Below are 27,336 nucleotides of genomic sequence, written 5' to 3'. Positions count from 1 at the left end.
CACACACACATACACACACACACACACACACACACACACACACACACACACACACACACACACACACACACACACACAGTCGATCACGTGATTGTTTGGCACGTCATCCTCTGATCAGAACTTCACGTCAGAACGAATGTTTACGTCATATCCTCATACCTGTAATATGTGGTCCCAGGTGGATTAACTAATACTTCGACGATCAAAAATTCCAATTCCAGTCGGTGTTTTGGGAGGAGAACGAACCACGTGACGGATCATTGGTTCAACCTGTGTGCGGAAGACGCCATGCGGCCATGGTGTGAGTGTGAGCAGGTGAATCCCGCAATATCTGCTTTAACTGTTTAACACAATCAACAAATAATTTCATTTCATATCCCATATCGACGAGAACCCTATTAAAAAACCCTAAAAGCACAAAACACGTTCGACCATCGAAGATGGAACCTGTAAGTGTAAGGCGTGCGTAGCAAAATGACGTCACAGTTCAGGTAAAACGAGTACGGGAGGTTTTAGTTCTCAAGTTCGTTTCATGAGAAATGTTCATTTCCTGTTTTGTTTGTTTGTTTTTTTAGGTTCGGGAGCCATATTATTACAAGGCAGGTGAATAGTTGCCGGTAAATCCACATCGCACTAGTTAAAGGTATTTGGTCCTTGGGTTCGAGTACTGCACGGTCTCTGCCGACGTTTATCGTCCACTGAAGAAGATCCTTCCTCATCTGATAAAATAATGAAACAAACTCCGCGGAGTTTAATTTTTAAAAAGTTTTATTTTGGTACCTGAGTGACGTCATTGAGGTGATCGCTGGAGAGACGCCAAGGGAAGGTGTGTTGGGTCCAATTTATAAGGTTCTTCCACATTTATTCAAATCTGAACTCAAATCTGCTTCACAGTTTAATCATATGTGTTATAGGGGAATTATAATCATATAGACCGGAGTCTGTAATAACTTCGGAAGACGAGATTCACCATCTTTGCTTTGTTTATATGTGTATGTTTGTGTGTGTGTTTATGTGTGTATAGTTGTGTTTGTGTGTGTTTATAATAATAATAATAATTCATTTATTTTGTATAGCGCTTTTCCAGAAGCCCAAAGGCGCTTTGACAGAGTGGAAAACATAATGCATAACAATACATGAAAACAACAATTGCAAAAAGACAAGAATCAAGAAAACAAACAGCAGCGATATACGGCATATATATAAGACAAGAATCAAAAAGACAAGACAAGAATCAATAGGGAAATATTTAAAGCAAAAGGAGGGAGAAGGAGAAGAGATAGTCAGGGGTTAAATGCTGTGGGTTGAATGTTGAATGCAGCGTTGAACAGGTGGGTCTTTAGTGATGTTTTGAATGTGGTGAGTGAGGAGGAGTCTCTGATGGTGTGAGGTAGTGAGTTCCAGAGGGTGGGAGCAGCGATGGAGAAGGCCCTGTCCCCCCAGGATCTGAATTTGGTCCGGATGGAGGGGGTCAGGAGGTTGGTACCAGCAGAGCGGAGGTTGCGGGTGGGAGTGTGTCTGGAGAGGAGGTCAGCCAGGTAGGATGGGGCCAGGTTATGGAGGGCTTTGTATGTCAAGAGGAGGATTTTGTACTGGATTCTCTGGGGGATGGGGAGCCAGTGAAGCTTGTAAAGGACGGGGGTGATGTGGTCACGGGTCCGGGAATGAGTGAGTAGACGGGCAGCGGAGTTCTGAATGTATTGGAGTTTATTGGTGATTTTTGAGGGTGAACCATAGAGGAGGCTATTGCAGTAGTCCAGACGGGAGGTGATGAAGGCGTGGATGAGGGTTTCTGCAGCCGTGGAGGAGAGGGATGAGCGGAGACGGGCAATGTTTTTCAGGTGAAAGAAGGCTGACTTTGTGATCTGTTTAGTGTATTTGTCGAAGGAAAGGGTTTGGTCAAAGATGACGCCAAGATTCCGGATGTGAGGGGAGGTGGATACTGGGATACCGTCGATGTTGAGGGCAAAGTTATGGGTGGATTTTGTGAGCGTTTTTGGGCCAATGATGATTATTTCAGATTTATCACAGTTAAGCTTGAGGAAGTTGATTTGAAGCCAGGATTTTATTTCAGTGATGCAGTTTGTCAGGATAGAGTGGGTGTCGGTGGAGACGGACTTGGTGGAGATGAAAAGCTGGATGTCATCGGCGAAGCAGTGGAATTGGAGACCATGACGGCGGATTAAGTGACCGAGCGGGGACAGGTAAAGGATGAAGAGGAGGGGGCCAAGAACTGAACCTTGGGGGACACCTTGGGGGAGGGGAGCAGTGGGGGATTTGCAGTTATTGATGGAGATGAACTGGCATCTGTCAGAGAGGTATGATTTAATCCAAGAGAGGGCAGTGCCGGTGACGTTAAAGGTGGATTCAAGTCGGGTGAGGAGGATAGTGTGATCGATGGTGTCAAAGGCAGCGCTGAGGTCGAGGAGGACGAGAATGTTGAGGTTGCCAGCGTCAGAGGAGAGGAGAAGGTCGTTGGTGATTTTGAGGAGAGCAGTTTCAGTACTGTGGTTGGAGCGGAATCCGGATTGGAATGTTTCATACAAGTTATTGGCAGAGAGATGATGTTTGAGTTGAGTGGCTACAGCGCGTTCCAAAACTTTTGACAGAAAGGGTAGGTTGGAGATGGGTCTGAAGTTGTTTAGGGTGTCAGGGTTTAGACCAGGTTTTTTTAGAATGGGGGTAACAGCAGCAATTTTGAGGGAAGGTGGGACGATGCCTGTAGACAGGGAGGAGTTTATTGTTGCAATGATAAGTGGAGAGAGAGCAGGGAGGGAGGCTTTGACAAAGCTGGAGGGGATGGGGTCAAGAGTGCAGGTGGCAGTTTTCATTCCTATGAGGAGTTCAGAGAGGTCAGTAGGAGAGATTGGGGAGAACCGAGACAGGGGATGGCAGGACAAGGGGGGGCAGGTGGTTGGAGGGGGAGCGGGTGCGGCGGTGGTCAAGCTGTTGTAGATGTTGTCAATTTTGCGTTGGAAGAAAGAGAGGAAGGAGATGCAGTTGTCTACTGTGAATGACTGGGTGGTGGTGTTCAGGGGGCGGAGGAGTTTGTTTATTGTCGAGAAGAGTGCTTTTGGGTTTCCGGAGCCAGAGTGGATAATTTGAGAGTAGTAGGCAGAGCGGGCGCGGGAGAGGGCATCTTTGTAGTGTTGTATGTGGTCCTTGTAGGCTTGGGAGTGAACTGTGAGACCCGTTTTATTGCGGAGTCTTTCAAGTTGGCGAGCACGAGTTTTCATCAGGTGGAGTTCAGGGGTAAACCAGGGAGCAGAATGGGTGAAAGAAACTGTTTTGGTTTTTACAGGCGCAAGCTGGTCAAGGCAGGAGGAGAGAGTGTGGTTGTAGTAGTCAGTGAGGTCGGAAGGGGTGTGGAGGTCAATGAAGGGAGAAGTGGACATTTTTTCAGAGAGGGTGGATGAGAATGAGGTAGGTGAAAGAGCGTTTAGCTTACGGAAGTTGATTGTGCGATAATGCCTTGGTGTTGGGGCGGGGATGTTGATGGTCAGAGTGATGGCTAAGTGGTCAGAGAGGGTGAGGTCGGAGCCATAGAGATGGTGCAAATTTAATCCAGTGGAGCAGACAAGGTCCAAAATGTGACCACGGATATGGGTAGGAAAGTCGACATGTTGAGTGAGGTTAAAGCAGGTGAGTAAATCAGTGAAGTCAGTGGTTATTGTGGAGTCAGTGGAGTCCATGTGGATATTGAAATCACCAAGGAGGAGGATTGAGGGGGAGAGGGAACATAGCTGGGTCAGAAAGTAGGAGAAGTCAGACAGGAATGATGGGTGTGGTTTGGGAGGGCGGTAGACGACAGCCATGACTGACTGCGTGTGACCAGAGAGTTTTAAAGCCAGGTGTTCAAATGATGGAGCAGATGAGATGGAGATGAGGTTGGTCTTGATGTCTTGACGGTGGATAACGGCAATTCCACCACCTCGGCCCTCCGAGCGTGGTTTATTGACGTAGGAATATCCATTGGGTGTGGTGAGGTTGAGTGTGTAGTAGTCCAGAGGTTGTTGCCAGGTTTCGGTGAGACAGAGAAAGTCCAGTTTGTTATCCAGGATGTATTCGTTCAGGATGAGGCATTTATTGTTGAGGGACCGGGTGTTGAACAGGGTGAGCTTGATGTTGTTTTGAACAGCAGGGATGAATTCAGGTGATTTAGCCAGGGTTCGTAGGCAAGAGGTGCGATCGTGTGGGTTGCTGTGACCAGGTGCGCTGGGACGAAGAGTGAGAGTGCGCTGAGCCGACCAGAGGACGGGGATGGAGTGACCTGATTGCAAATAAACAAACTTGCGACCGGAGCCACGGTGAATGTACCTGGGTCGTCGGAGGAGTCCATTTGATTTGATGGCAGAGATGCATGATGGGGTGGAGCGGGTATTGAGCAGAAGAAGCCTTGCGGCGGAGTACTTCAGAGCCATGCCAGGCAGGAGCGAAGGGACGAGTACGAGGCACACACATGTGTGTATATATGTGTGTATAGTTGTGTTTGTGTGTGTGTATAGTTGTGTTTGTGTGTGTGTTTATATGTGTGTATAGTTGTTTGTGTGTGTGTTTGTATGTGTTTATGTGTGTGTATAGTTGTTTGTGTGTTTTTGTTTATATGTGTGTATAGTTGTGTTTGTGTGTGTGTATAGTTGTGTTTGTGTGTGTGTTTATATGTGTGTATAGTTGTGTTTGTGTGTGTGTTTATGTGTGTGTATAGTTGTGTTTGTGTGTTTTTGTTTATATGTGTGTATAGTTATGTTTGTGTGTGTGTTTACATGTGTGTATAGTTGTGTTTGTGTGTGTGTATAGTTGTGTTTGTGTGTGTGTTTATGTTTGTTTTTGTGTTTGTTTGTGTTCGTTTTTGTTCATATTTGTGTGTGTATGTTTGTATGTGTGTGTGGTGTTTGTGTGCGTGTTTACGTTTGTTTGTGTGTGTGTTTTTGTTTATATTTGTGTGTTTATGTTTGTGTGTGTATGTGTATGTGTGCGTTTGTGATTGTATATCTATGTGCATATGTGTGTGTGTGTGTGTGTGTGTGTGTGTGTGTGTGTGTGTGTGTGTGTGTGTGTGTGTGTGTGTGTGTGTGTGTGTGTGTGTGTGTGTGTGTGTGTGTGTGTGTGTGTGTGTGTGTGTGTGTACAAAATATGTGCAATATGTCATGCACAAGATGCGTGCACACAACATCTTGTGGCGGACACGAAAGCTCACTGGCGCGAGGGCATCATTCCGCGCACCAAGTGGGCGGCGGCCACGCCCGAGGGGTAGGCGTGGCCGCGGGATATACACCGGGCGCGCAGCCCGGAACGCTCCAGTGTTAGTGGAGCTCTCGAATAAAGACTCTTACAACTTACCGCGTTGTCCGCTTCCTCCTTGCTTACCGGCAGCGCGCGTAACACCGTGCTTTATTGGTGACCTCCGACGTTCTGGTCAGCCGTCACTGACCACCCGAACCCGCCACAGCCATGGCAATCGCTGGCGTTCTTCAGCCGGCAGCTTCGCCCGCCCGAACGCCGGTACAGTACCTTCGACCACGAGTTGCTCGGGCTCCACCTGGCGGTCAGGCACTTCCGCCATCTGCTCGAGGGCCGTACGTTCACGGCCTTCGTCGACCACAAGCCACTGGTGTTCGCGATGGGAAAGGTCGCCGAGCCGTGGTCGGCCCGGCAGCAGCGTCACCTCTCGGCCGTGTCCGAATACACGACGGACATCCGGCACGTCGCGGGGAAGGACAACCCGGTGGCGGATTGCCTTTCCCGGTCCGTTGCCCACGCGGTCCACCTCGGCATCGACTATGCCCGGATGGCGGCGGACCAGGCCGCCGATCCCAACGTTAAGGCCTTGCGGACCGCCGTTACGGGCCTCCGCGTCACCGAGGTGCCATTCAACGGCGCGGGCACGGCCCTCTGGTGCGACGTCTCCCTCGGGCGGCCTTGCCCCATCGTGCCCGCGGGCTGGGATTTTCGACTCCATCCACGGCCTGTCCCACCCGGGCACGAGGGCCTCCCAGAGGTTGATCGCCGACAAGTTTGTCTGGCATGGCCTCCGGAAGGCCGTCCGCGGCTGGGCCAGGACGTGCCTTGCGTGCCAGCGCGCGAAGGTGCACCGACACACCCAGGCCCCATTGGCCCCGTTTGCGGTGCCGGAACGTCGGTTTGACCACGTTCACATGGACCTGTTGGGACCTCTGCCCCCCTCGCGGGGTTTCACCCACGTCCTGACCATGATGGACCGCACCACCCGGTGGCCGGAGGCCGTGCCTTTGGCGTCAACGATGGCGGTGGACGTCGCGCAGGCGTTCATCGCCACCTAGGTCGCCCAGTTCGGCGCCCCCTCGGACATCTCGTCCGACCGCGGCCCCCAGTTCACCTCGGAGCTCTGGGGGGCGGTCGCGCGGGGGCTCGGGGTCCAGCTGCACCGCACCACGGCCTACCACCCCAGGCTAACGGCCTGTGCGAGCGGTTCCACCGCTCGTTGAAGGCCACGCTCCGGGCGACCCTCCGCGACGGCAGCTGGGTCGACAGGCTCCCCTGGGTGCTGCTGGGCCTCCGGACGGCGCCCAAGGACGACCTGCGCGCATCCGCGGGGCGGAGTTGGTCTTCGGGCAACCGCTGCGGGTGCCGGGCGAGTTCCTCCCCGACTCCACGGCACCATGGTCCGCGGCGCAGGAGCGCTCCGCACTGCAGGAGACCGCCCAGAGGTTCGCCCCGGTGCCCACGGCAGACTACGGGCACACACCTACGCACGTCGCCCCGGAGCTTCGCACCGCGGAGTACGTCTTCGTCCGGCACGACGCCCACCGGACACCGTACGACGGGCCTTTCCACGTGCTGGAGACCGGGGTGAAACATTTCACCTTGGACATCGGCGGCACTCCTGACCGGGTCTCCATAGACCGCCTCAAGCCGGCCCACCTCGACGTAGACCACCCACCGCCGGTGGCTCGGCCCCCATGTCGGGGCCGCCCCCCGGCGGGCGGACCCCCAGCACCGCCCGGCCCCGCCGGCACGCCGCCCCCCGAGCCTGCACCCATCCCGGGTGCAGCCGGAGGCATCCCAGCTGGCATCCCTGCACCCCGGACGCCGCCAGTCGCAAGAGGGCGCTTCGGCCGGGTCATCCGTTTGCCCCGCAAAGTGGCCCTCCAGGTGCGCGGTAATTCTGGGGGGGGGGGGGGGGGGGGCGCGTGTGGCGGACACGAAAGCTCACTGGCGCGAGGGCATCATTCCGAGCACCAAGTGGGCGGCGGCCACGCCCAAGGGGTAGGCGTGGCCGCGGGATATACACCGAGCGCGCAGCCCGGAACGCTCCAGTGTTACAGTGGACCTCTCGAATAAAGACTCTTACAACTTACCGCGTTGTCCGCTTCCTCCTTGCTTACAAGCAGCGCGCGTAACACCGCGCTTTAATCTCACATATAACGTGTGTATACAATACAGCATGTGCACAATGCATATATATTGTCTTACTGTAAATGCACACTTTATATATGTAAGAAGTTCTAAAGCTCCATGGATAGACACGGTAACTGCTGAACACATCCATGTACTCCCTCACAAGCCCCCACCCCCTAACCCACACAAACCCCCTGCTCCGTCACAAGTAAGTACATATACACATTCGTTTCATCTTCTTCATTAACATGTGCTTGTATGTTGCAGAAAATAACATTGGTGTGTCTCTTACGATTCTATCTTGTTCATAGAACTTTGTGAAGTTCCCTCCGAACATCAACAAACAAATTCAGACGGACAGTGTCGATTGATGCTTCGTCTAAAGTCGAGTGTCCTCCGAAACGCTGCACAAGGCAATTTGTTAACCTCAATGTAAAATCTAAATGACCATTTAATATGTTTCAATGGGCCCTTCATGAGCCAACAAACACAACCACTTTTCTTGAGAAGGAACAGTTGGTCCATTTAGCTTTCCCATCTGAACTGGTATCTCATGAACACATGTTCAACACAATATGCTGTGTGTATTTGTACAATCTGTTATTGTCCTTGTAATATGTGTCGCTGACGTCTACGAGTGTCTTTGTCCTGCACACGATGTATGAACAAGTTCTCCCAGGAGCGTTTCCATTTTAATACCTTGCATGTGCAACTTCATGCTATAACAATGTTCTCTTCAAGTGTACGTTGTCTGAATGTGCATAAACGAACATGGTGATGGAGATTAATATGAAAAAACAAGATGGCAAACAAGAAAAGTAAGGAAATTGGGGAGAAGTTGGTTGTAGTTCATGGTTAATTGAACTAACTTTTTGCCTCGTCATCCAAAAGGTAAAAGAAAGGATGTACACCATGATCAAACTTTCTATTTTTTCTTTCTCGTGCAGACAATGTCTTGGCGAGATGATCGAAGATTGGAATTTCATTCCAGACCTTCAAACCCAAGTCATTCTAATCGGTGAGATTCAAATTCACCGAGTCCTTTTTGTGTATGCATTCTTGTTTCGTGTCCTTTGTGTTCTTCTTCTTCTTCCTTTTCTTCTTGTGTATGGCCAATATGGGGTGTGCTAAAGTTCAATGTCCAGGTTCTGCAACCATATGGCTGCCTCAGGGGTGAGTTGGTGGAGGCTTAAAAATCCTCCTGATATAAAATCAACCGTGCCCAACTCCTATACAGTCGTATACATACATACATACATACATACATACATACATACATACATACATGCATAATTTAGTGCTCCAACAATGAGCGAACGCCGTGACATCAGTCATTTTACAGATGTTAATTCAGATACTGTCACATCATGACTGGTATATATATATATATATTTGTTGCGGATCTCGAGCCCGTCGACGTACTAAGGGGGGTTCAACCCTTCTCCCCCTCGAGCTTCGAGTCCACGAGGCCGATACCCACTGTACACTCGTGGGGCGGATTGCGGAACAATTCCAGCCGCCAACCCCGCAGCGAGCGCGCGGAAGGGTTTCCGGTCAAATACCCTGGTACCTTCGATACACGTGCCGCTGCGAGGACTGGGGCTGAACCTCGCCCGAGTCACGCTGGGTTGATACGCCTGAGCGGTTTGCCTGTCATGTGACTCGTGCCGTTATTATGAACCCGATCGAGCGGTTTTATCTCGTACAATGCGAGGCCAATGGTGGAAAAGACGTATACGGCCAAGTTGGAAGCAAAGAACACAGGTTTATTACAATTTGTACAACTAGGGCATGCCCGTACGTGGGTGCCCGTTCCTTGCCAAAAAAAAAAAAAAACGCTACCCGTACGCTCTACCCCGCCCGTACGCCCGTAAACAAAAAAAACAACGCTCTTCGCTTCCGCCCTTCGCTCTGGGAGAAATAATGCGCATAAGAAATCGAGAAATTATTATTTTCTCCGGAAGAAATCGAATTACGAACCGTAATGGCGCACGCGCTCGGCTCGGCTCGCAACAACGCGTTCTGTGATTGGCTGCCGGAAGTGAAGTCTTCACTGTCCGGAAGGTCGCAAATCGCAGTTACGATGAATCGCAAATTAGTTTTAATTAGTTTTAAAACATAGTTTAACGCCAACATAGTTTGCCAACGTGAAATAAATGAATACGCTCTCAAATGTGCCGTCCGAGGCAGAGTCTGTTCGGCACGTTCGGCACACGTGATAGCTCGCTGCTCTCTGATTGGTTGAATCGTTTTTTGGACATAGCTCGGTAACTACTTGTCCGATTAATTTCAAACCTTGAAAAGGCACATCCTCGGGTCCCCAGCAATATACCTGGCAAGTTGCAAGTATATCGGACCCGTGGTTGTCGAGAAACAGCGGTCACAGACAAACAAACACACACACAGACATACACACACACACACACACACAGAGATTACTGGAATTATAGATAGATGATCAATCAGAGTAAAGAGACACAGGGCAGAAACTTAACCGTCCTTAACTTAATTCCCCAGACAAGGGCCCTCAGTCACGCGGGGAAAGGAAGGAAGAAGAGGACGCGCTCACAGCGCGGCCGCTCCGTGCAGTTCGCCCCGGACAGCTCGTTGGGCGTTCCCCTCGGTGATGTTCATAGCAGGGACGTCGGCCTCCAGTTGTGCACGCACGGGAACCTCCGCAGCGTGTCCCGAAGTTAACGAGGCGAAGCGCTCGTGCAGGGCGTCCAGGCAGGAGATCGTTGGAGCACAGGGCCACGAGAGGGATCGTCCCGCGAAAGCGTTTATCTCACGAAAGCGAGGGCAACCAAAAGTGAAAGCCGGGGAGAACAAGGCAGCAGAGAGCAGGGCAGAACGCTGACTACAGAGAGAGCGCTGAGAGCTTCTTTTGTTCGGGGGGGGGGGGGGGGGGGCAGAGAGCGAGCGAGTCGACCACATGGCTTCGTGCTAGCGAGAGACTTGACCACACCTTCTGACCGTTCGGGGGTCTTGGGCGGGGCTTATATCCCCTCGGAGCCCCACTAGAATGTTCCAAAGGCCTCCACTGGCCACCGGGGGTCACGTGTCGTGATCTCGCCCCATCAGTTACTCCCCTTAGTTCTTATTGGCCTTTTGCTGCTGGCCACTCCCCTTAGCTCCATTGGCTGTTTGCCAGCCACTCCCCTTTAGCTCCTCCCTCGGGCCTCCAAGACTTGTCCCAGGCCTAGCACATGGCATTCCAGGCCCAATGAGGCCTCCCCTTACTTACCTGCATCAACGCATACTAACACTGGGAAGGAGACTATACTTAACATTTAAAAAGAAATAACTGAACTAAAGCGAGGCTACATGTTGTGGTGCAACTTGTGCAACAACACTGCAATATATATATATTGCAGTGAGATTTTACCTCCTCATTTGTCGCATGCTCCTCCAAAGGTATAATGAGTATACATCTTGTGGCTTTCATATCAGAGGCGTTGGTGCGGGCATTGCTCATTGCCGTATGGGTGGACGTCTCAGACGCATAGCAGAATATCAGAGTATACAGACGTAGCTTCAGTCATCCCTTGACTGGGGATTTACAGATTCGGATTGTTGCGGACAATTCAGGCAGAATTGTTGCGGATTCTGGGGTCGGCGCTCCCCTTATCAAGGGGGGGAGGGGGGGGGTTAATCCCCTTGTCTTTTAAGCTGGCCGTCCCCCAATCCTGGAAGCTATGATGCTCCTTCCGGTCGGAATTAGCTAGGGTGATTGGTCAATGAAGTCCCAAATACATACTTACTAACCCGACCGTAAAGCAGGGAAATAACTCCCGCTCGAACCACGGATAAGATGGAAATTGCCAAGCGGTTAGCAATCCGCGGCCCGAGCCATTAACAAAGACTAACCCGATCCTGAGCGGTTTCCAAATCGTGCCACAGGTACTCAATTGAAAGAAAGGACGGAGGCGATCGGATTAGGAAAACCAAGAAAGAACAAGGTACATTTATTAACAAATCAAAGAGGAAACGAAAGGAATATACAAGGAAAAAGAAACAAAAGGACACAGGGCAATCTTATCTATACAGTCTTAACTTATAACCCCAGGACAAACAGACACACTCACACGGAATTGTAGTGGTAGGGGAGGAAGGTCCAGGCAGATGGTCAGGCTCTTCGCCCGGTCCCGACTCGTGCCGTGGTGGTGATGGAAGCAGGCCGGCAGCGCGCCGCGCGTCGTTGACCTTTTGCGGACCTTACAGATATATCGGGGGACTGGGATGCGGCGTACGTAATATGTAGCTCATGCCAACGCTCTCTCTCTCTCTCTCCCGAACAATGTTCGTATTACAAAGCTCTCTCTCGGCGCAGTCCGTGCAATCAGCGCCTTTCCTCGCAATAAGCAGTCCGTGGCGCAGTCCTTATCAGAATGTGCTCGCTGGCCAGACCTCCGCGCAGTCCGTGGCGCAGTCCTCGAAAGAAGTCCGTATCAAAATGTGCTCCCTCACGCAGTCCCTTGCAATCGATGGTCCCCTGCGCAGTCCGTAAAAGGGCGTCGCGCTTGCGCTTATATAACGCGCTTTGAGATCAATGCGCGCACTTCAAAACTACGCCCGCCAGTGAGCTCACCTCAGCCCTGGTTGGTTGGCGAGGGCTTACCGGCTCCGCCCTTGATGGCGAGTTGACAGGGCCACGCCTCGTTCTTGTGTCCCGCCCCCTTTTTCCTCGGCCTGAGACCGCATGTTCAATGGTGTTTGGAGCAAGCAAACTTCAGCTCAACGCAGCGAATGCTGCTGGCAAGCGGAGACGCGTAATATAATTGGGAGAGAGAGGTTGGCAAAATGGCCAGAATGGATTGGGACCTATTCTTATTTAATTGATGCATCGCAGATTCAACTATTAGGAACACAGCCTTAACTAGACACATAATAAGGAAATAACTAACGTTCCTATGGTGTCCTACGTGTTGCATATGGATTAACTACAGGTGCGACCTTTAACCTTTTAAATGATGGAATATTTACAAGAATTATTTACAAGTGAGGGTTCTAAAAACCGCAACACTGCACCCTCCTTTCTTCCAGGCCCGTGCCGGGACGAAACAACTTTGACTTAGTGTGACACTTAGGTGTGGTTACCCTCTACTTTTAACCTTACCCTGAGTGCGACAGTTTTAACACTAAATATGTCCCGCCTGCTGCGTTGCATCCTACCGAACTGACTCATGCCCACAGACTAACCGAATTGCGGAATTATTCTGAAACTACACATTTAAGCCGGTGGGGAGCATTATTTACAAAAACACTAATTATATATTTACAAACTGTCACCCAGGACCTGTCTTTTGTGGGAACAAGCAGAACTTTTGAAAAGAGGAAAATCACTGCACTGCACTGATACACCATACCATATGCACCCATAATGAAAATGCACCACTAAGCACCAAAAAGCACCAAAAAATCAATGCACCAAAAGCACCATAAATGAAAAAGGCACAATCAGCACATTTTAAAATAATAAAATGATGTCTGATGTCTTCTCTGCTGGGCTGGCTGCTGGGCCGATGCTTCTGGCTGTCTTCTTGCTTGATGTTATTTATTAAAAGGGCACACACCGCGTCCGCTTTTTATTACTCAGGGCCAGCAGGGCCAACTCCGGTGGTCCACCTGCATGGCATGGAGGCCACTTTGAAAACAGTGGTCCGCAACCAGATACCGCTGGCAACAATGGTCGGTCCCAGCAGAGGTGCCAGGCCACAGTACGTGTGGTCCATAAGGTGGTGCTAGGCCACAGAACATGTGGTCCATATGGTGCATCAGTGCAGGCCGGAGGCAACAAGGGTGCGGGCGCACAACTGTGGTCACCTGCACACTCACTCCCCCCCCCCCCCCCCCCCCCCCCCCAGCACAAAAGAACAATGGTCTGTGAGTGGGGAAGGAAGGACAAGCTGATCAGTGGGCAGGGGTGCAAGGGTACACATCAATACAAAGCAATGCAACATGAAGGGCGCGGGAGAGCGAGCTACGAAAGCTCGTCCCTATCCGTTCGTCACCTCCCATGTCACCTACCCTACCCTTGCCCTTACCCGTATTTACACAATTTACAAATCCGTCGCTATTGTCTTGTCCCGCATTCCCTCTAATGCCAAATTCGTCCCCAATCCCTCCCAAGAAGGAAGGGATGGAATATTAAACAATGTCTCACCCACGTCGAGATGCGTCTTTCATTCCAAATGCTTGCAAAAACATGGTGTGGAGTCTTATCACCCAGGTGAGTGGATGCGGATGGTGCGAAGAGACTTTCGTCCTATCTATCTTTCTAATTGACATTAACACAATTAAACTACCCTGGGTCTTACCCCGCCAAACCATTGGCCATCATTACTCGATGTGATTCTAAAAACCAATTCCCATTGAACATACTGTGGCGCTCACCAATTTGGGGTCTCACTCCCCCGATTCTTCTATACTGTGCCCTTGCACAATTTCAGGGCTGGGTCGTTTGGCTCACCAGCAGGTCCGCTCACCTGCACACCTCTGCCACTGCAGTGGCCACCCGAGCTTACCTGCTCCTCACCCTAACCTACCTGGGGAAGGCCCTCTGGCTCTCTCACCCCGCTACCGCCCTCTCTGGTGCCGGGCTACCCGGGTCCTTCTCTGGATCCTCGGGCCCCATTGAACTCTAACTGGCTCCCAGAGCCTACCTGTGGCCTCACCTGGTGGACAGACTACCGGTGGCGGAGTGCCCAACCAATCACACTCACCAACAGGCCACACGCCCAGCCATTCCACTTCACTCATGCACCAAACCAAGCAGTACTCTGCTACTTTCGTACCACAGATGTCAATGTCCAACCACAATTTACCTGTACCCTCTACCTACTTTTAAACTACCCTCCCCAGGTACTCGTGAAGGGGTCCATCCTTCCCCCATCCACTCCTTCGCACCATACACTCCACTCCACGTATTCCACACTCCCACTCCCCACCATTCATTCCCTACTCCATTTACTCCAGACCATCTATTCCATCCAACCATTCTCCATACACCTGTACTTCACTTGCACACCTTGCAAGTCAATCACTCAACACCTTATACTTGTACACACTACTCTGCTCATACAGTTTTACACACACACACACACACACACACACACACACACACACACACACACACACACACACACACACACACACACACACACACACACACACACACACACACACACACACACATCCTTCCTGAGCATTGCCTCATTTGCTAACCAGCACTATAAGGACTTCCATTCGCAATTCCTCATTTCATCCGCAACTTAAAGATCATACACACAGCATCATTTAAGCTATCTATTTCCCCTCTAAAACTCGTGCTCCCCGTCATCCCTTATACTAAGCACTCCCTCGTCGTTATCATCCAACGACCCTACTGTACGTCCCCACTACCTGTACAATGTCATGACTTAATTCTCAGTCGCCTATGGTCATTTCTAGATCCCTATACATTATCCTAACCCTCCCAGGCTAGTTTGTACTGCCAAACCCCATAACTATAGCTCCTTTGCCCAAATAGTGGAGGTGAGGGATGGTAGAGCCACCATCCCTCTACCTCGGGCATCTCCCACTATCACCCCCCAGTCCTCTCGCACTATGAACCCCCGTCATTGTGAGGTACTGGGTCCCACCTTGGCGTCTAAAGCCGAGGCGATCCACGAGGGCGCCTGCTCGCCGGTGTAGGGTCTTATCCGGTCGGCATGGACGATCCGAGGGAGGGCTCGTGGCCCCATTTTGATCTTAACGACCACGTCACAGACTTGCGACAGCACGACCCCTGGGCCTTGCCAGGGAGAGGTGAGTTTGGGGCACCTACCCTTCCGCCTCTGGGGATTGAAGAACCAAATCTTCATCCCCGGAGCGTACTGACTCCCCTGGCTCCGGTGGTCATACCTGCGCTTCATCTTGGCCCCCGCCAGCTGGAGCTGGCGGCGGGCGAAGGCATGGACCCTCTCCATGCCTTCCTCTAGGTGACATGCATAGCCCTCCCTCGGCGGGATATCAGTCCTAGTGTGGCGGTTTTTACTAGTCAGTCCTAGTGTGGTGTTGAGCCTGGCGTCAACTGCTGGCTTAGCGTCTTTGATAGTGCGAGTGTGGTTAGATCAGTCCTAGTGTGGTGTTGTGGTTTTTAGAACCCTCACTTTGTAAATACTTGTAGATAATATTCCATCATTTAAAAGGTTAAAGGTCGCACCCAGAGTTAGTTCATATGCAACACGTGGGACACCATAGTAACTTTAGTTATTTCCTTATTATGTGTCTAGTTAAGGCTGTGTTCCCAATAGTTGAATCTGTGTTGCATCAATTAAATAAGAATAGGGCCCAATCCATTCTGGCCATTTTGCCAACCTCTCTCTCCCAATTCTATTACGTGTCTCCGCTTGCCAGCAGCGTACGCTGCGTTGAGCTGAAGTTCGCTCGCTCCAAACGCCATTGAACATGCGGTCTCAGGCCGAGGAAAAAGGGGGGCAGGACACAAGAACGAGGCGTGGCACGTCAACTTACCATCAAGGGCGGAGCCGGTGAGCCCTCGCCAACCAACCAGGGCTGAGGTGAGCTCACTGGCGGGCGTGGCTCTATGAAGCGCGCATTGATCTGCGAGCGCATTATATAAGCGCGCGCAAAGCCCTTTGACAGACCTCTTTCGAGAACTGCGCCACGGACTGCTTATTGTAACGGACTGTGCAGTGGACCGTGGATGATACAGACTTGTGAGGAGAGGCGCTGATTGCACGAACTGCCCCTTTGATACGAGCTGCCTGTGATACGAACATTGTTTGGGAAAGAGAGAGAGAGCGTTGGCACGAGCTACATATTACGTACGTGGCCTCCCAGTCCCCCCGATATATGGAACGTCCGCTCGTGGTCAACGACGACGCGGCGCGCTGCCGGCCTGCTTCCATCACCACCACGGCACGAGTCGGGACCGGGCGAGGAGCCTGACCATCTGCCTGGACCTTCCTCCCCTACCAGCTACCATCCCGTGTGAGTGTGTATGTTTGTCCTGGGGTAATAAGTTAAGATTGTATAGATAAGATTGCCCTGTGTCCTTCTGCTTCTTCTTCTCCTTGTATATTCCTTTCGTTTCCTCTTCTTTTGGCTTGTAATAAATTCACCTTGTTATTTCTTGGTTTTCCTAATCCGATCGCATCCGTCCTTTCTTTCAATTGAGTACCTGTGGCACGATTTCGGAACCGCTCAGGATCGGGTTTAGTGTTTAACGGCCCGAGTCGCGGCTCGCTTCGCTCGGTGTATCCATTAACGCTGCTGCTCGGGTGGGAGTTATCTCCTTGCTTTACGGCCGGTGGTAGTACTTAGGTACTAAGACTAATTAGGCTTACAACCCGACTTACCACCGACCGGAAGTGACGTCATAATTTCCAGGACTCGGGACGGCCAGCTTAAAAGGACAAGGGGATTAACCCCCCCTTGATAAGGGGAGAGCTGACCCCTGAATCCGCAACAATTGGTGTCTGGGAGTGGGATTGGACCCGAACCAAATTTTTATATATCTGAAAAATTTGGTCAAAAATTTCGAGCAGCCAAAATTGTTAACATCCAAATTATAATCGTGCCATGGATGATCAAGGCGATTGGATGCCGGTGGGGGGAAATGAGGGGGTAGAGGAAGGGTTAGAGTCAACCCAGGACCCCAGGGAACAATTGGGAGAGATGGAGGAGGAAGGCAATGAGGGTGCGGTAGCAGAGGCTGCAGGCGCGCAAAATGGCGGCGCCGCGCACATGGCAGCGAAGGCCGAGCCCGTGGTGGCGGCTGGGGCCGCTGTGCAAATGGGGTTTGACCTCAGATTGTTCCTGACCCAACTGGGTGCCAAAATGGATAGAATGGGGGAGCAAATGGGAAACCAAATTGGGGGATTAGATAGCAAATTGAGGGAAATGGGAGATCAAACAAATGGGGGATCAGATAGAGGAGGTAAAGAACGGGCTGGAAAGCAAATTGGACGCCCAAAAGAACGAATTGGAGCAAATGAGGGTGGCATCTAAGAAGGAGATTGGAGAGATGGGGGAGGATATAAGGCGCGGAGTGAGCGAAGAGGTCGGAGGGGTATGCGACGAGGTAAAGCAGTGTGAGGAGCACATGGAGAAAGAGGTGAGAAAGAGTATGGCTAGGTTACAGGGGGGTATAGAGGAGTTGACGCGAGGAGTAGAGCAGCTGACAGTGGGACAAAAGGAGTTAGGGGAGCAAGTCGATAAGAACACAGCTGTGATAGGGGGGCTGAAAGTGACGCAGAAAGAAATAAAGAAAGAACTAATAGCGACGAAGAAAGAATGTCAGACGGTACACAAGAGGCTGACAAAGAGGTTGGACGAGGTGGTAGAGATGATGGAGACGAGAGAACGAGAAGTCAGGAAGCATATAGAGACGACCATGGTGGCCTTAGAAGAAGAAATTGAGGGGGCGCACCGGGAAATGGAAGAGGTGAAACAAAAGTTAGAGGAAGTCGAAGAAGGGGTGAGTGAAATTAAAAAGAAAAGAAGACAAAACGAAATAAATATACAAGGAGAAGAAGAAGCAGAAGGACACAGGGCAATCTTATCTATACAGTCTTAACTTATAACCCCAGTACAAGCAGACACACTCACACGGAATTGTAGCTGGTAGGGGAGGAAGGTCCAGGCAGATGGTCAGGCTCTCCGCCCGGTCCCGACTCGTGCCGTTGTGGTGATGGAAGCAGTCCGGCAGCGCGCTGCATCGTCGTTGACCACGAGCGGACCTTACAGATATATCGGGGGACCGGGATGCGGCGTACGTAATATGTAGCTCGTGCCAACGCTCTCTCTCTTTCCCGAACAATGTTCGTATCACAGGCAGCTCGTATCAAAGGGGCAGTCGTGCAATCGGTGCCTTTCCTCACAATAAGCAGTCCGTGGCGCAGTCCTTATCAGAATGTGCTCGCTGGCCAGACCTCTGCGTAGTCCCTTGCAATCGATGGTCCCCTGCGCAGTCCGTAAAAGGGCTTCGCGCTTGCGCTTGTATAACGCGCTTTGAGATCAATGCGCGCACTTCGAAACCACGCCCGCCAGTGAGCTCACCTCAGCCCTGGTTGGTTGGCGAGGGCTCACCAGCTCCGACCCTGACGGCAAGTTGACAGGGCCACACCTCGTTCTCGTGTCCCGCCCCCTTTTTCCTCGGCCGGAGACCGCATGTTCAATGGCGTTTGCTTGAGCAAACGTCAGCTCAACGCAGCGAACACTGCTGGCAAGCGCAGGCATGTAATATAATTGGGAGGGAGAGATTCGAAAGGAAGTGAATGGGGCCAATCTTATGTGATTAATGCAACGCAGATTCAACTATTGGGAACACGGCCTTATCTGACACATAATAAGGAAATAACTAAAGTTCCTATGGTGTCCTACGTGTTGCATATGAACTAACTATGGGTGTGACCTTCAACCTTTTAAATGATGGAATATTTACAAGAATTATTTACAAGTGAGGGTTCTAAAAACCGCAACAATATATATGTATATATATACAGACTTGGCATTTAATATGGAATATTTTTTTTGTGGGGGTGAACTTACTTTTCAAGATGTCTTAGAACCAAAAGTTCATTGGAATTATGTTGAAATTATTCGAGATTTTGTTAATGTGACCTTTAAAAGAAACAAAAACCACATTTGACATTTCCTAACAAATAAATTGATCCTTGAAAGTGATGTAAACTGATATCGAACTCGATTCACGGACAGTACTGTGTTAAACTTCTGTACGTTTTCCAGAAGTATCTCTTTATTTTGCACATTAGCCAAAAATTTTTTTAACAAAAGTTAAATTACGACTGGGATTACGGACAGTAAAATTACAGTTCAGTACTTCGTGTAACCCCCAAGAACATTCAGGAGAGCACGTACACGTTGAGGCATGCTGTTCACGAGATTTGCCAAGGTTTGGACAGGAATCGCTTGCCATGCAGTGACAATAGTCTGCTGCAATTCACGCACAGAGGTCGGCTGCTGGTCCAAGTTGTCGATTTGACGCGTTAATTCTGCCCACAAGTTCTCTATCTGATTCATATCCGGGGACATGGCAGGCCACTCCATATGCTCTACACCACGGTCAGCAAGAAAGTGTTGGATCATGCGAGCACGATGAGGCCGTGCATTGTCATCTTGGAAGACAAAGTTTCCTCGAAAGGCTACACGAGCAAATGGAAGCAATGTTTCTTCCAGAATGGCCCTGTACTTGAACTGGTTCAGGTTTCCATTCAAAACAACCAGGTCAGTTTTTCCCCCTGCATGAAAAGCAGCCCAAACGGTCACCCCACCACCTCCAGCTTGGACTCTTGGCACTGTACAATCTTTGTTGTAGGCTTCATGCACTTGTCTGCGCACTCGGACGCGGCCATCTTGACGATAGACCAGAAATCTAGACTCGTCAATGAAGATCACGTGATTCCAGTGTCCTGGCTGCCATTGACGGTGCTCTCTGGCCCACTGCAATCGGCGCTGGCGGTGTTGTCTGGTCAGGCGTGGCTTTCTCAGGGGACGCCTGGCACGATAGCCTGCTTGAACCAGTCGTTGGTTGACTAGACTTCTGGATACAGGCACATTTGTCAGTTGCTGCCACTCAGCCCTAAGCCGATTAGCTGACTTGGTACGGCCATTGCGGACTAACCGGTGCAGCTGGCGATCATCCCTCGTGGTTCTGCGGGGACGTCCTGGCCTCGGTATTGGAGTAGAGACACCCCTCTGAGCATTTCGTTTCAGGATCTTTGACACCTGACCTTGAGTGATGCCATACTGCCAAGCAATAGCACGCTGTTTCATGCCGTAATTTCGTAAAGCCACCACTCCATGACGAACAGCATTGTCGAGTTGACGGACCATCTCCAGAGGAAGCGGCAATACGTTTTGGAGATGTGCAGCAGTTGTTTTCCACTAATACAGAACGCAACAACCCTTGTATACCCGACTGTGAAGCCAATCATGAAATGCACCTGCCCATACATTTTGCCACGCCACCTGTGATCTAATCCTGTTGTTGACTTCTTGCTGCGACAGACAATCAGTGACATGGTTCTTTTAACAAATAAATCACCAAAGTGTAAAAGAAACTCACCAGATTGATATACAGAGTTAAGAAAGTAAACCCAAGTCAAGAAAAAAAAAAATTCCATATTAAATGCCAAGTCTGTGTATATATATATGTATATATTTATATTGCTGTGAGATTTTACCTCCTCATTTGTCGCATGCTCCTCCAAAGGTATAATGAGTATACATCTTGTGGCTTTCATATCAGAGCCCTTGGTGCGGGCATTGCTCATTGCCGTATGGGTCGACGTCTCAGACGCATAGCAGAATATCAGAGTATACAGACGTAGCTTCAGTCGTCTCTTGACTGGGGATTTACAGATTGAACGAAAGGTATACCAAAGTGGTTTCAACAAATTCTGGCATGCTGTTACCAGAAGGAAATATCCTGATCCCAAGTATTTAAATTCCATCACCCTGTCGACGAACAGCTCGGTTGACTCAGATTGATGGGGGCAAAGAGTCACGTCCGAAGAACTGAAATATATTTGTCTTTGTGCAGCTTACATGCAAGCCAAGTGTCTCAACAACTAATCTTTGGTTTTGCTCTACTTCTACTCAATCTTTCTTTCAGTTGTTCATCTGTAATTCTCATGCATCATTCTTCTTTCCATTCGATGTGCTCCATGCAGGTCCTCCAGGCGCATCTCTTGGAGGGATAAGAGTTCACATGGAAACTCCTTGGCCTCCAGCATCCCTTCTTCATATGGAGAGAATGCAGAATACCAGTACGACGACGAGAGACGCCATGACACCGTGTGTGCCTGCAATTGTTGTAACAGCATCTGCAGCAAACGAGGCAAGCATTAAATATCAAAATGATGTAAAGTCCAATGAATCAGTTTGTCTGAAATTCTTGTTCACTGTGCAGGGAAAACCAAACCCCATGTTGACGTTACATATCGGTGGTATTTATCTTGTGATGACCAAAGATCTGATGGCATTGCCAGCAACCTTTTCAAATTGAATGCCCCACCAACTCATAAGCCTGATATATACAGTAGTCGTTGGTTTAAAAAAAGAAAAAAAAGAAGACTTTTTCACACTTTAATGGAGCAATTGCATGTGAAAACATTTTCAACATTTATGATTGGCTCCTGAATGTAGGCAACTACCTTAATACTGTTGGTCTACCTTTGGGATCTCAACTGAAAAAAACAGTCGACAATGTGATTGAATCTTCTGATTTGTTGAATAATTTGGCATCATTGTTTTTCATTAAAAAAGAAAAAAGAAAAAAAAGACTAATGGAAGAAGAAGACAAAACATCAACATGGATCGGAAAGACTTGGTGGCGTAATGCGATTTGAGCCTGGGAGGTCCACGATTCGATTCTGATTCTGGCAGAGTCATACCGGAGCAGGCAGGATGGCCTCGAGGTGCACACACTCACTTCTGAGCTTACTTGCCTGGGTTCGAATCCCGACCCAGCTATAAACCGTCATCCCGGTGTTTCACAAGTCGGGTGATTCATCAGTGAGTGTGCCGTCCTTCGGATGAATGTTAAACAGGCATCCCGTCTGCTAGTATGCATTGGTGGATGCTAAAGTTCCCGTAGTGTCCTTCACGAAGAGAGACGACCTATCGCTGGCACCATGAACAAATTAGAAATTCCTGCTCTGAGCAGCAGAGGGCATTACATCAGCGGCACAGCCGTGCCCTCACCCAATGCCACTCTACAGCCTTGTGTTGCATACAAAGAAGAAGAAGAATAGAGAAGAAGTCATACCAAAGACTTTAAAATGGTACATGCTGCTTCCTTGCTTGGTGCTCAGCATTTGAAGTAGAGCACGGATAAACCCTGTGAGTTGGCATCCATGAGATGGAGGAGGAAATTACTCCTTAATTGACCTGACTGCAGAGAGAGAAATGACCGTCATCTCAAAAATGAAGCCGCCAAAGGGGTTCAATCTGTATTTATTAGCGGTTTAGTTTGGTCACAAACAATTTGCAGTATGTTTTCCTGATGAGCCCATAATGAGGGTGAAATCTAGATCGACATCTCCGCCTTTGTCTATTTGTGACCACAGAGCTTTAATCTCAGTGTGCAAAGACTTGAGTACCACACGGATGCCTCCTAGTTTGGAGGTGATGTGTTGGTATAATTTATGCACATGACATCAGCCTCGTGTCATAGGGACAGTGTGCTTCCTTAGCTAAATATATATACAGTCACATGAAAAAGTAAGTACACCCCATGTAAAGTTTTGACTTGTTCAACATATTTCAACATGCAGCTATTTGATCTTCATTTCAACAATATTGATAGATAAAGGTGATATAATATAACAAATATCATGAAACATTTACATTTTGTAGTGCATTGTATAATTTAAATAAAGATAAATGCAAATTTCGCATGTGGAAAAAGTAAGTACACCCTTGGCTCTAATAGGTGGTATTGCCCCCTTTGGCAGAAACAACCTCAAGTAGGCGTTTCTTATAACTGTCTACCAGTCTCTGACACCGACTGGGAGAAATTTTTGCCCACACCTCCATGCAGAATTATTTCAGCTGTGCGATGTTTGAGGGGTTTCTTGCATGCACAGCTCATTTCAAATCCCCCCACAACATCTCGATGGGATTTAGATCCGGGCTTTGACTTGGCCATTCCAAACCCTGCATTTCTTTCTTTTTAGCCATTCCTTGGTGGATTTACTGGTATGTTTAGGGTCATTGTCATGTTGCAAGGTCCACCTTCGGTTGAGCTTCAACTTTCCGACAGATGGCCTCACATTATCCTCAAGCACCCTCTGGTACAATGAAGAATTCATAGTGGATTCTGTGATGGTGAGCTGCCCAGGCCCTGATGCAGCAAAGCTGCCCCAAACCGTAATATTTGCACCACCATGCTTTACAGTTGGTATCAGGTTCTTGTGGTCAAATGCTGTGTTTGGTTTTCGCCAAACATGTCTTCTGGTACTGTGGCCAAATAGCTCTACCTTTGACTCATCTGTCCAGAGCACATTGTTCCAGAAGTGCTGGTCTTTGCCGGGGTGTTCATTGGCAAACTTTCGTCTTGCCCTGATGTTCTTTCTGGACAGCAAAGGTTTCCTCCTGGCACACCTCCCATGTAGATCAAATTTGTGCAGCCTCTTTCTAATGGTAGACTCGTGCACTTTGACATCAACAGTGGCAAAGATCTGATGGCATTGCCAGCAACATGAGCTGGCGGAGTCTGAAAAGAAACCTTTCACTCAGCATATATATATACACACACACATATACATATACACATATACACCTCGAAGAAGCAAAATCTCTCTTGGGACGTGTTCTGTGCATGGCCACATCTTTAACTTACAAACACCAAACTCGGGGTACAAATACAACTTTGTGTGTGGGGAGGTGGGGAGGTGGGGATAACATCGGGTGTGTGGCCACGGCGTAAACTTTTTATGTAAATGTGTGCCGCGTAGCACCACGTGGTGGTGGTGGTGGAGGTGGAGGGTATTACAATTTCCTTTTTTACTGAGGCAACGCTGAGGTTAAAGCACTCTTTGCACGGGTAACTTTGGCAGTCATATTAGGTTAAAAGTAATTTTAAAAAAACTTCTCCGAAACGGCTTCGCTGATTGATGTGAAACCTGTCATGTTTGGTAAAAATGTGATACTTGAGAACAGCTGCAGTAGTGTAGCAGCATAGCAAACCTGTTGTGCATTTTGTGATACAAGCACCAAATTTGGTACACTAGTAGACTATCATATTGTGAAAAGATCTGGATATTGGGCCATCTCAGATTCAGAGATTTGATTTTTGCAAGATTTCGATTCGATTGGGATCGAAGAGAACACCTTCTTCGTCTTCTGTACAGTGAAGTTGCCAGCCCTGAATTCTCTGGCTACATCTGGGTGCTTCATTGGGAGTGCAACCGTGTCCCTCAGGTGAACAGGGACCCACCTGGCATAGTGTGTGTGGTCTAAGGCATGGAACCATGGGACCAGTTCCGTCAGGGCATCGAGGTACGTCGTGAATGAAGCCTGCCGCAGAGAACGCACGTAGACCAGTACCAACATCTCTAGTTCCAGCACAGTTGCCCAGTACTGAAAGTTGGGAATGTCTTCTCCTCTGGTGACACCAGTCTTCGAACTCAGGCAGGTCTTCTGCATCATCAGCATATGTCATACAGTGGCGTTCATACGCACGGTGTTGCAGGATGTGCAGTGCCGCTGCAGTGATTTGATGAGCTCTTCTTGTGCGGGTGACGTGGGCAGCTCGTAGGAAGGAGTCGGCCGTCCCTGGCGTTGCAATCTCAGCTTGCAAAATCTGCAAATCTTGCAAAAATCAAATCTCTGAATCTGAGATGGCCCAATATCCAGATCTTTTCATAATATGATAGTCTACTAGTGTGCCAAATTTGGTGCTTGTATCACAAAATGCACAATTCTTTTGAATATTTGGGCTAAGCCGCCCCACTACAGGGATTTAAATCAAACTTGTTACCTCCGCCAACAAAGGTGGACGATGGAGGTGATGTTTTCACCTGTCTGTCCGTTTTTAAAATAAAATATCTCAAAAAGTTGTGGACGGATTCGGACGAAATTTGTTGGACAGGTTGTGTGTGTGACGAGGAATAATCGATTCAATTTTGGTGAAGATCCGGATGCAGCTCGTAGAATTTTCAGCATTGAGTGATATGGCCACCCAGGCAGAGGTATGCTCTCTACTGAGTGCCGGTCTTGTTCTATTTTTAGGACAGTCAACGAGGGCACCTACCCGTTGTCACGGACAGAAACGATGCAGAGGCATATTGGCGACGCAGTCACATTGCTCTAGTTACTTCCGCCACCAAAGGTGGATGGGGGTTAAGTTTTCACCCGTCTGTCTGTTTGTCCGTTTGTGAACAAGATGTCTCAAAAAGTTGTGGATGGATTTGGATGAAACTTGTTGGACATGTTGGGTGTGTGACAAGGAAGAAACGATTCAGTTTTGGTGAAGATCTGAATATGGATTTGAATATGATAATTATTTAATTTTTAAAGTTATTCTTCACCAATGAATAACTTAGTGAAGTTATTCAGAACACGAGCAAACAATAGGGTTAAAACCAACATATTGCAGGATATCTCAAAAAGTTATGGACGGATTTGGACGAAACTTGTTGGACAGGTTGGGTGTGTGACGACGGAAGAAACGATTCAATTTTGGTGAAGATCCGGATCCGGCCAGTATGATTTTTTGAGCGATTCTTCACCATTGGGAGATAGGGCCAAACACGATACATAGCAGGATGTCTCAAAGATGTGGACAGATGATTTTGATTAAATGTGATTCTGTGTTGTGATTTTCTGGTCTACTCTTGGATACAAAACGTTAACTGTTCACCTGGCGGAGGTATACTCTCTACTGAGTGCCGTTCTAGTTTATTCCAGTTTTACATCTTGCATGATATGGATTAGGGTGGATAATTAGTCTGAACATTTTGCTTGTCAGTGCCAACAGGGCATTGAGAAGTAGATCAATATTTATTAAATTAACTATTATATTGAAGCATTTGTCTACAAAAACGATTTGTATTTATTTTTCCAGATTAATTTAATTAAGATGGTATATGGATAAGATGTACCCAAAGTTGTCTTTATTAACCCCTTGATACAATGCTTTCTTCCTCCCAGGTGTGTTGAAGTTGGTGGAGGTGATGCTCGCTCTGCTTGTGCTTGTATGTGTCGCTCTTTCACAAGCGACTTCATCGGGCGTCACATCCTCCTATTCCATGGGCATGGGCACAAACATCTTCAATTCTCTTGAACCAAGCCCTTTTCAAGGTGTCGAGTTTGAGCGTGCCAATCAACTTGATAGGCGTTACAGTCAGATGCGTGCACCTGCCACATATGGTGGTGTTATAGTCTCTGTGCTGATCTTTTGTGGCACACTCGGTATGCTTGTCGGCTCAGTCGGTAAAAAACGCAAGGACTCTCGCGCATGGATTTTGGCCGACTTGGTGTTCAGTGCAATTTGTGCCTTAATTTGCATTGTGGGACTCGCCTTGTATCTTCATGTCATAATCTCTGCGAATGCCACAGACGTGTGCCTTCAAAGAGAGCGTCTCTATGCCGGAAGAGGTCACACATGGGTAAACTGCCAGGTGCAAGGAACAGACGGAGCAGCGGCATTTTTCATCGTCATCTTGGCTTTGCTCTACATTGCCAGTGCTGTAGTGGCTGCAAGGAAATTATACAAGATGCACAAAGGCAAGACGATGGCATACGACCGGAGTGTTTCCTCTCCTGCTCTCTTTGACAAGCCACCATCCTATACCTCCACAGCTCTCAATGATATAGAATCAGATGTGACCCTTTCACGATATGTGCCTCCACCTCGTGAAGGAATACAACCAGCCGCAGCTCACAAACCAAGGAAATGCAAACGGGAAGAAGATCTATGCATCTGAGATGGGCTGGGTGGTTTGCTGAGGTAATTGTATGATAACTATGACAGGGTGACATTCATGGTTTTGAAAAATAATTTTCCATCGTAAAACCTGCTTTTTACCTGTTCAAGCAAAACGTTTATACAGACAGGCCTTTGGCCTTATCTTTCATAACAGGTGGTCATTGAGGGCTTTCCTGGATACTTTTATGATTGTAATAATTGTGTACAAGATTTTTAATACATTATGTAAAAAATTAATGAAAACATTGGGGATTGTGAGAAACAATGTATGCAAATTGGTTGACTTTTGACCTTCACCCTTCCCCCATCCCCTCCTTTATAAACGTACTTTCTGTAAACCCAACAATGCTGTAACATAACTTGTGATTATTAAAGCCATAATAAAAGTGCAAACTCATAAATTGCAGAAAAACTTTCACCAGCTCCACTTTTTCATTGGGGAAGCACTTTTGGTTCGGATCACGGGAAAACTGCATTATAGCCATCCTCTCTCGAAG

General features: G+C 48.8%; 2 protein-coding genes across 6 annotated transcripts in view; one reads left to right on the top strand and one right to left on the bottom strand.

Moving 5' to 3' along the window:
- DHRS1 (dehydrogenase/reductase 1) overlaps positions 1 to 457 on the bottom strand; it is a 35,440-nt gene extending 34,983 nt beyond the window's left edge. The window contains exon 1 of the mRNA XM_068107469.2: positions 160 to 457. The gene's annotated coding sequence lies outside the window, so the exon portion shown is untranslated. The remainder of the gene's footprint in view (positions 1 to 159) is intronic.
- On the top strand, positions 224 to 27,255 carry LOC137421424 (MARVEL domain-containing protein 3). 5 transcript variants are annotated; one of them, XM_068107466.2, is made up of 5 exons: positions 224 to 315; positions 576 to 826; positions 8,325 to 8,395; positions 21,078 to 21,244; positions 26,062 to 27,255. In XM_068107466.2, the coding sequence occupies exons 3-5, from the start codon at positions 8,328 to 8,330 to the stop codon at positions 26,835 to 26,837; spliced, it is 1,011 nt and encodes a 336-aa protein (XP_067963567.2). In that variant the 5' UTR covers positions 224 to 315; positions 576 to 826; positions 8,325 to 8,327; the 3' UTR covers positions 26,838 to 27,255. The 5 variants fall into 5 exon arrangements, with proteins under 5 accessions (XP_067963567.2, XP_078627545.1, XP_078627544.1 ...); XM_078771419.1 differs by lacking the exon at positions 224 to 315 and adding an exon at positions 417 to 449; XM_078771418.1 differs by lacking the exon at positions 224 to 315 and adding an exon at positions 434 to 491.
- Positions 27,256 to 27,336: the final 81 nt, after the last annotated feature.

Source organism: Myxine glutinosa, chromosome 2 (assembly GCF_964187855.1).
Source record: "Myxine glutinosa chromosome 2, kmMyxGlut1.1, whole genome shotgun sequence".
Classification (NCBI taxonomy): domain Eukaryota; kingdom Metazoa; phylum Chordata; class Myxini; order Myxiniformes; family Myxinidae; genus Myxine; species Myxine glutinosa.
This window is presented reverse-complemented; position numbering and strand designations above follow the sequence as displayed.